At 31.2% G+C, this 10,779-nt stretch overlaps 1 protein-coding gene across 1 annotated transcript; it reads left to right on the top strand.

The window, feature by feature from the left end:
* The first annotated feature begins 3,452 nt into the window (after positions 1–3,452).
* LOC111042287 (DNA-directed RNA polymerase II subunit RPB1-like) lies at positions 3,453–10,029 on the top strand. The gene is made up of 2 exons (XM_022326839.1): positions 3,453–3,652; positions 7,875–10,029. Exons 1-2 carry the CDS (start codon positions 3,632–3,634, stop codon positions 9,684–9,686), a joined length of 1,833 nt encoding a protein of 610 aa, XP_022182531.1. The 5' UTR covers positions 3,453–3,631; the 3' UTR covers positions 9,687–10,029.
* The last annotated feature ends 750 nt before the right edge of the window (positions 10,030–10,779 follow it).

Below are 10,779 nucleotides of genomic sequence, written 5' to 3'. Positions count from 1 at the left end.
CAAAATGTTGAATAACTATATATTCATTTTTAAGTTCATCATTTAACTATCCATTTTAAGTCCCCTTGGGAAATGATAGTTTTTTTATATTAATAGGCACCTTAATACGACAATCATAGCAAAAATAATAAAAATCTATTTCTACAATTTTGCACAAAATATTATAAAATTGTTTAAATAATTACTTTAAAATTGTATTGAACTTACTTATTATTATAGTTATTAGCAATAACTTATTACTAAGACTACATCACACCATACAAAATAAGAAAAAATGATATTATTTATACCTACTAATATGAAGTAGGTAGTAAAATTGTTTATAATTTTAATCACATTGAATCACAAATGACTAAACTTTGTATTCATATATTATTATTTCATATTATAATATATATATTTAAACATAATAAATACATATTTGTTTTTTCTAAAATAATAGCTACAATAATTTCGTTTTTTGGGGGGATGCAAGCTGTACAATTTTTTATTATCTTAATTTTTTTTTTTTGATCCCATAAAACGCATCAACTAGCAACTACCATTGGTTGAAAAAAATTTAAAAGCAAAAATACTATTAAAAATTATTGATAAAATTATTATTTACCCTTAGAAGCCAATATATATTACAAAAAAAAGCTTAAAGGCAAAACCCTTATAAAAATATACAAATAAGCACATAACGTGCATAATAATTACATTTGTAAATTTTTCTTTTAATATCTATTTGCAAAAAGTTAAATACCTACTTAAATTAAAATAACTCTAATAATAAACATAAATTATTATCATAAATACGCGGATATGCAGCTATTGGTTCTTCTAAGTTATAGTTTCTTCTTTTTCAGTTGCAGTCACTATAAGATTAAACATCTTTCATCGCCAACAGCTGTACGTAAATAAGATTTCACTCGTTTAAGCTTTCGTTTGATGAAATTGTTATTTTTTACAGATTTTACTAATAATTAATAAAATACGTTTTAAGGTTCGATTCAAGCTATTCGATTTAAATTATATTAGCGGTCCCTCACGGACGTTACCAAAATGATAAACAAATAACTTACCTCGAATAACTTTTAATATTGGTTCTATCACAATTCATACAACTTTTAATATTGGTTCTATCACAATTCATACAACTTACATTTTATGTTAATTATTAGTAAAATAATTAAACTGTAATAGGTACCTATGTTATGGATATTGAATTTTAACTAATTAACTACTTGATCAAAGTATAATCTCAAATATTTATCAATACACAATATAAATGAGTACATTATTCCGGTGCATACATTGTACCATTAGTTATAAATATTTATGATCAATTATTGTACACAGCTGCCGACGTTGGCAGGTCAGTTGAAATTATTTTAAATGTAAGGGGTGCTACTATACATCTGGGACCTCTCCCTCGCAAATGATGGCACTGATAAAAAGCGTGATATTATTTTTAATTTTTGTTACCTACTATTAAATTAGAATATTTGAAAAAAAATATGTATTTTTTTTTGCAAACAATTTGGTTCATTTATTTTTAAGCCATTAAACATAACTATAAGTGATGTATAAGCACTCCGTATTCAAATAATATGGAATAAGCTGTTTTAAAATTTACAAAATTAAAATACTAGCAATTATAATCTAATTTGTGTCCTAAAGAGCAATGTTATGATATTAATTTGTAATTTGTATGCATCAAAAATTTATGTTTTATTAATTTTACACCTTAAAACATAAATGTACATGAGTAGTGAGTAAATCCATTTCCCTTAAATTGGTTTTGCCCTGTAGCTGAAACCATACATTTTTTTCTTATCAATAATTATTTATGCATGCTTACGTTGTCATGCCTTAGCAGGTGCATTAGATATATTTGTAGTTAATTAAATTATGCTATTAGGATAATATTATTATATTATAGATTTCTGTTCGAATGCATGGATAATTTAATTAATATTTCATTTACATAAAAATTAAGGGTTATCACTTATCAGTTATCAGTTACCAATTATCATGACTAATCTATATTATTAAAAATGAATCATTTATTAAAAGACTCAGTGCTATCACTATGATATAAAACAAAAATAGAAAAGTTCTATGCATTTATAATATTAAATACAGAAATCAGAATCATTTTTTATTTATATTCCTATCTAATCTTAGCTTTTAGGTCTAAACAACAATGCAAGTATTCATCATTTTCATTTTTCTATTGGTAATAATAGCTAACATGTTGACTATGGAGTATTAATATTTGACTCCAAACCATTTATCTCCGCATATCTATAATTATTATAATATTGCACAATAAGAGTACCTACATGGCTACATAGCTAGATACCTACTACTAAGTTTGCGTGATTGAGGTGGACGGTAAACAAGCAAAGAATAAAAGAATAGAAATTAAATAATATCTACATCGTGGTGAGCAAGAACTCGATGTGAAAATGATCGAATGTCGTCACAGATCGCGTTATTATAAGTTATAACCCAGCTGCAGGGAATTCGACCGGATGTAATTTTACCTCAAAATGGTGGTTACTGAACGTAGGGCTTATCATACGGAGATGATGTAACGTTTGCAATCAGATCTGGACCACGAGTAATGTGTGGACCGCATGCTCCGAACATCGAAAGTGGTCGGTTGTTATACTGCATACTTTTACCCATAGTTACACGACCATACAATATTGAAGGAGGCGTGTTTGGTTTGTCGACTAGCAAGGCCTATAGACTATTATCCATTATAAATCATAACCCCGAGTAGTAAAAAATATATAATATGTAATATTATATTACACTACGAAGTGGCTCCTATAGAACAATAACTTAAAAAGTAATAACTAATAATATTTTTTAACGTCGTGAAATTTATTTGGCCACGTATAGGTACAGGTAACAGGCCTGCGGAAGAAAAGAAAAAATTTAAACAAAAATAGCTACATATAATAATACTACTACTATATCGCACTGTAAACCGGCCGAACGTCAATCGAACCGGAACGGTCGCACGCGTGGGCGGGCGGCGATCATCGCGTGCCGCGCATTACGTGACGACCACAAGCATGATAATAATATAATATTATAAATTATCGTAGTATCGTTGTCGCGCCGCCGCGGAGGACAAGTTCATCGGCAGCAGATTGAGCCGGCTGCCAAGGGTAACTGACATCGAAGGTACCTATATATCCGCAGTGGCGATTGAGAGTAAAAGTATAAGCCGTAGGTATGTATTATAATAGGTACCTGTAGTGCATAGGTACCCGCAGCTATTACACACGTAGAGCGATATTATTATTATTATTATTAAAAATATGTATAACATGCGACTGTCTTTATGACGTGCAACAGGTGTGTACGACGGGGAAAGACCGATCGGCCGACTCAGACTTGGCGGGCGGGGCGTTTCGTACCTTCCTACAGGTTACCGCTATATATATAACGTGGACCCGAGCAGAACGATGTGCGATTCGTATTGCCGACCGTCCTACAGCAAGAAGAAGACCGTCCGTTAATATATTAATATCATCGCCGCACGGCGAACATCAAAATATAACATTCTTCTTGTACGTCTTTTCGTTTTCATTATCTCATCGGATTACGATTTTCACCGCTCACTGACGTCATGTTGTTGAAGTTAACGCCGGTAAGTCATTCGAAATACGACATAATACTATATAAAGGGAACCTTTTTCTTTTTACTACGAATTGTTACGATATTTGTTTCTATGGCAGAACAGATAGATAATATAGACTTATTAGATCCGGGTATCATAAGGTATTGGCTATTCACTCATCTTGTTCAATACAAAACCACGATTTTTTAAATTAATTTATACGTTGGTCGTTTTATGATCATAGAATGTCAATTATTATTACTGTTAATCTAAATCACTGCAAAATCTAAATTTACCATTAATATTTATGTATATTGTTGTATATAAATAATTTTAGTTTTTATGGGGTGCGTAAGCTAAGACACATGCAATCCGACCTTAATGGACCGTATAGGCTTCATATTATATGCTACAATTGTCATGTTGGGTACAGATATATGCTAAATAATGCATATTAACTTATAGCCAATTTAGTTTTTTTAGGTATTGTAGGTAATTTAGTCTGTCGGGTCTCGAAGAAAATAAAAATAAATTCAACTTATGTAATTTTCGAGTATATACCTCAAACACAACTTAAAAATACTTCAAGGGTCAAGAAAAAAAAATAGAGTTATTGACACTTTAATGCATATTTATTTAAAATATACTCATGAGTTGTATTACTTATCTGATCAAGTTGTTTTTTTTTAAACATTTTTTATAAGAAATTTACAATCTATTCTTACACGGAATAATAAGCGAATGTGACAAAAAGTATTTACATTTGAATTTTTGAGGGAAGAAGCCACCCATTGGTGACACTACCTATTTTGAGTTTTTTTTTTATTTTTTTATTTTTTTTCCTCTAACTTACTAAGCTTAGCTATTTAAGTTTCAGTTAAAAGGTCGGGACACCATCTTCGTTTAAGCCGCCTTGGGGAATTCCCTGATCTGATCAAGTTCTTCCATTTCATTCATTATAGCTTAATTGCGGTTTAACAAGAATATTTATTTTTTATTTTTACCAGTATCATAAACAATCCATCCCTGAGGTCTGATTCATAGCCACAGATATAGTACCTAAGTGGCGTATAAACGCACAATATTCGATTAACATATTATATAATTTAAGTTCATGAGAGCCGACGAAAATTAATATATAGAATACAAGTGCGATACATTATACATTAAAAGAAAAATAAATCTATAAATAATCAACCAAACTTTGAAGAGATAAGTCACATAAGTCCCATTTTTTTTGTTTTATTTGAGTATATTTAATTATTAAAGAAAACATGAATACATTTTAAAAACAACCAAAATCTCAAATAGAGTTATTACAGTATTTTAATTTAAATAAATTTAGGAGTTCTTAAATCTTAAGTTACGTAATCTCCAATCGGTCTAATTTAAACCTATTTGGTTTATTTAAAGTAATTTTCTTTGTAACTTTCACTAAAATATGGGACAAACTGACAATTTTTATTGATTAATTTTGGTATTGTAACACGTGTAGTAAAAACAATTCTACTAATTTAGCATAGACCAAAATGTATGCGTTCCATGAGTACATAATTTTAAGACTAATATTCGAATACCTACTTGTAATGTAGATTATGCTCTAGTATACTTAAAAGCACTATTTGAGACACACCTGAATGTGTTATTTTGGTCTTACATATGTTGGTTTTTTACAATAATTAAATTTTTAAGTGAGTTATGGTAATTTTAAAATTTTAAATACTCGTCAGTTCATCAATAAAATTATAATATTGTTAAATTAATAGGTACAATAAATTATTACAGATAACGTCCCTGCCTTTATGTTTAGTACAATGTTGGATAATTCATTATAATTTTAATGCTATAATAACACAAAATTGGTTCTGCTGACCACATATTCTCTATGTTGTAAGTTAGTAAAAACGGAGAAAACTTGTACAGATAAATACACTCGTTAAATTAAACCAATAGTCTAATATATATATAAGAAATATTATTCGAGAATATAAGCAAACAGTAAAATATAGTGAGATTAAAGCAATATTAGAAAACTCTAATGATATTTAAAGTGGTAATGATCATTGAAAAATAAAATATTAATAATACATGAAAAATAAAAATGAAACTTGTACATTACGTCTAAGACAGTAGTAAGTAGTTCCAATTAATTGCATAAATAACTAAGTCAATTTGAAAGAAGAAAGTTCGAAGGAATTACTGAACGTAACAATTGTTTATACTTTATAGCATTACATTAGGTATGTTAATGAGATTTTAGATAAAAACATATAATATTAAAATCACGGTGTCGCAAATTCACGCGAGATGATTGATTAAAGAGATTGAATAATATATATCATTAGCCGAGTTAAGTACATACACAGTTAGGTGGGTAGGTAGGTAGGTAGCTATTATTTTAGTAGTGTAATATAATTAACGTTTGTGAAAAAACTAAAAAACCAACATCACAAATAGAAAGTTTAATTAGAAAAAAAATTGCATGATGTTAGTAAATATACATAAATACTGAAGTACTAACTATATGTTTGGTTTATATAAAAATATATACATTTATATATATTACAAGAAACAAACCAAAAGTTTAACTTTTAACCAAATAATTATAAATTATAATAAATAACTTTTTATTAAAACAAAATTTTAATATTAAATAATTTAACGAATCATTTTTTTTTGTTTATACATTTATAAACAACTAATTCTAAATAGATGGTTTTCAAGAACAAACTCGTTTTATTATAAAAACAACATCGTAGTTACATTTTTTTTTTTGATTTGTATCTATCACCGTTCACCGTAGGAGTTTAACAGACCATTAATTATGTGATGCAAATTTGTAGAACAAAAGTGTTGTGGACGGTGGTATATGTTACTATTATGAAGTACTTTCTATTATTAGAAAAACAAAACGATTCTGCGATGCTAACACGTTAACGAACAACAACCTATATAATATAATATTATATATGTTTATCTTAAATGGAGATTTTGTTTGTCAAAATCGATCAGTGAAAGGTTTAAAGCTTCATATTATGTTTACGCGACTGGAATAACATTTGCATTTCGCTTAATAAACCGGAATAGTTATTAGTTGGCTAAAGAAAAAACTGAATGGTTTCTATTTTTTTTTGTTTTTGCTTAAACGATTATGCAATGCAATTCTATAGCTTAAACCTGATGAATTTCCAAGTAAAAGAAAGTTCTAGTCTTAGTGTAACACATCTTTGAATGAATGGAATTTGAAATATAGTAAACTGATTTGGATAACATGCCACTATTGAATTCAAATAATGCAATAAAATGGATTACGTAATATTTTATTCCATTATTATGAGAACAACTATGACGTTAGCTATTTTATTATCAAACTAGGTACAATTTAATGAAAATTAGTAGTGTACCTATACCTGGATATTTATATATACCTACACTCTTATAAAAATTTGGTTATTATTTATAAATCTGTCAACATTTTAGTATATTAATACATATTTAATTCAATTTTTATGTCTTCAAACGTTACGTATGTATCTCCATTCTCCATACATTTCTCAATGTTCTTTTTTATATAGAATATCACGACCAATTTCCAAAATATTTTGCATAAGTTGTCAGTTTTTTTTTATCAATTTTAAATTCTGATTGATTACAATATTGTACAATAATAATATAACACAATAAAATTAAATAAATATATTTTGATCAATCGATTACGTCATTTTATGCTTTGAAGTTTGAATAATACATGACTTAGTAAATAGTAATTTGCAAATTAAAAAATAAAACATAAAAATATCATCTAAATGTATTTAATTATTTTTATTTTTATACCCTCTGTTTAATTATTATTAGATTACTAGAGAAGTTTGCACTCTGATTGCTCTACTCGTCAACACCATTTATATCATAACTTTCAATACCGTGTTCATTATCTTTTTTGGGATCAATATTTCTTCTTTGAATCTATAATAATTCACTGAAAACTAAAAATTGCAATCATTTCGTATGTATAATTGCGATATATAATGGATCATGCATTGTTTTCTATGTGGTTTTTAGAGGCGTTATTAGGTTCGTTAAGCGTACCGATGCACGAAAGAACGAATTGATACTATATTATTATTATTACCTATACTATTTATACGTATCTGAGAGTGTCTTAACTAATTTTACAATGGGGGCAATAGGTATGCAATAAATGTACATTACTGTGAGTAAAAACTAAATAATTGATTTTTCGTTTTACAGTTTTTGGCGGCTGTGATTTTTTGCTGCGCAGCGGTTACAGTAAACGTAGAAGACAAACCGACAGAGAAACCAATCGATAAACGGAACACAGTCAATGGTTATGGTTCTTACGCCGGCGGTTATGCTCCGGCCGTAGATTACGGTGCGGCGGCAGGACAAGAAGGCGTTGCGGCTTACCAATACGCCGCAGCGGCTCCGATCGCAACCGGTCAATACGCCGCGGTGCCGGCGGCTGCTTCCATCGGTGCCTTAGTGGTGCCCACCAACCAGCTGTTCTACCCGCAGCAACAAGCTTACGGATACTCGCCAGCTCCAGCTTACGCCGCCCCGCTGACTTCGGTGGCTTATAGCGCCTATCCGGCCACGACTTATGGCTTCCAGTCACCCACTTACAGTGCCGGTCAGTCGGCTGCTTATAGTGCTGGTCAGTCGGCCGCTTATGGTGCTGGTCAGTCGGCCACTTACGGTTCCGGTCAATCGTCCACTTACGGTTCCGGTCAATCGGCTGCCACATCTGCTTACAGTTCACCACCGGTCGCTTCATATAGCGCATCGTCCTCAACACCATATAAATCAGGACCCGTGACATTCGGCAAACCGGAAGCCGATTTGCAAACCAACTTTGCACCATCTTACCAAACGTCCGCGGGACTTAGCAATTACGTTTCTTCATCTTTCAAGACCAACAAATATCCGTCGTTCTCGCCGTCCTCCTACCCGTCCACGTCTAGCGAATACTACTCATCACAACAATCATCGTCATACGGTTCACCGTCCAAACCCAGTAGTTACCCATCCTCTGTGTACCCATCCGACAACTCGTATAACAAATTCAAGTACCTGCCACAGAGTTCATTGTACGGTGGATCATCGTACAAACCATCCCCATCTGCCCATTACAAACCATCGTCGCCGTACGATGCGTTCGCACCATCTTATGGACAATCTTCGTCCTACTCGTCTTCACCACAAAAGTACAGTGGCTCTCCTTCGTACGGTGGTAGCTCTTCATCTTATGGTGGTAGCTCTCCATCTTACGGTGGTAGCTCTTCTTCTTACGGTGGTAGCTCTCCTTCTTACGGTGGTAGCTCTCCATCTTACAGTGGTAGCTCTCACTCGTACGGTAGTAGCTCTCCATCTTACAGTGGTAGCTCTCACTCATACGGAGGAAGCTCTCCTTCTTACGGTGGTAGCTCTCCCTCGTACGGTGGTAGCTCTGCCTCGTACGGTGGTAGCTCTCCCTCTTATGGTGGAAGCTCTCCCTCATACGGTGGTAGCTCTCCCTCTTATGGTGGAAGCTCTCCCTCGTACGGTGGTAGCTCTTCATCGTACGGTGGTAGCTCTCCCTCTTACGGTGGTAGCTCTCCTTACGGTGGTAGCTCTCCCTCGTATGGCGGTAGCTCTCACTCATACGGTAGTTCGTCTCTGTACGCTGGTAGCTCTCCTTCTTACAGCGGTAGCTCTTCTTCGTATGGTTCACCATCCCCGTACAAACCATCGTATGGATCATCATCGCCTTACAAATCGTCGTCCCCTTACAAAACGCCATACAGCAGCTCTGGTCCATCATATGAACCGTCATCCCCTTACAAGTTGTCTCCATATTCTGGCGGATCATCCTACGAAGGATCTTCATCTCCATACAAATCTTCATCGTATGAAGGATCTTCATCTTCTTATAAGTCACCATCCTATTCATCCGGTTCATTCAAACCAATTGCTTCTTCCTACTCTCAGAGCGAATATGAATCACCGTCATCTTCTCTTTACAGTTCTAAGCCAAGTTCATACGAATACAGTTCTAAATATTGACACAATACAATGTTCCTTTTTTAGATAAATTAATTTTTATGATAAAAGACGTTTAGATTGTATGTTTAAATTTGAAACTTGTGTTTTTTAAAAATGAATTATACAATCAAGTTATTTTGAACTGTTGAACAATTTGAAACATGTTAGTTCACAAATATTTGTTTTTGTATTAATATTAAGGGCTTTATTTAAATTACATTTATGAATTAGTGATTAAAATTATATTATTATAAGTGTAATAATACGTTATTTATTTGAACAGAGATCATAATTAACAGCAATCAAACATTATATTTATGAATTATATAAACCAAATATATCTATAACTATTTTTTTAAATATATTTATGATTTATAATTTTTATACCTGAATAGTAATAAAAATCAATTAATATTACATTGTGAAACAAATGATTCTAAAATTAATTTAAATGTTTAGTCGGATCACATTAGACTTGATTCTGTGATAGAACGCTAAAATCAAAATGCTCTTAAACAATAGTTGGATATTATAGTAAATTATATTTTTTACTATATTGATAGTAAACTTATAAGTGGAAACAATAATAGACATTAACTTTAAATCTATTGTATATTAAATCCTTATCTAATAATTATTATTTTATATACTCTATCTACCAAGAGAACATACAGATTCTGAGAATGCCCACGCGACACTCTACCATTGAGATCGGTTCTATTAAGGAAGTAGAACCTATTTTCATGTGGTAATGGAGTGTTTTCTTTCTGAACAGAGTATAAGTTCTTATAAGCAGTATGAGTTTGAGCTTAATAGTTTTACATTGTACAATAACTACCTTTATTTTTAACCATCTAATCTAAGTTACAGTAATCATTATTTTTGCCATACTTGTAAAAACCCCGACTAAACTACTAATTTACCCCTTAGTTAGAGTAGGTTCTTACATATTTGTATTAATTTTACATGGTTGGCTATTAATTTCTTATATCAATATAAATTTTAAAAAAAAAAAATTAAAAAAATATAAATATAATATATATAAATAAATATATAAATTAATATATATTAATATTAGTATTTGCAGTTAATGTTGGAATCTACAATAATTCAG

This window comes from Myzus persicae, unplaced genomic scaffold (genome assembly GCF_001856785.1).
Source record: "Myzus persicae strain clone G006 unplaced genomic scaffold, MPER_G0061.0, whole genome shotgun sequence".
Lineage (NCBI taxonomy): Eukaryota > Metazoa > Arthropoda > Insecta > Hemiptera > Aphididae > Myzus > Myzus persicae.
The sequence above is the reverse complement of the archived record's forward strand: the minus strand, read 5'-3'. Positions and strand labels throughout refer to the sequence as shown.

What these genes read in the sequence shown, in the direction of transcription:
- LOC111042287 (XM_022326839.1), top strand. Translation starts at nt 3,632, where the DNA reads ATGTTGTTGAAGTTAACGCCG. An exon ending in TGTTGTTGAAGTTAACGCCG is followed by an intron (nt 3,653 to 7,874) that starts GTAAGTCATTCG and finishes TTCGTTTTACAG; the next exon opens with TTTTTGGCGGCTGTGATTTT.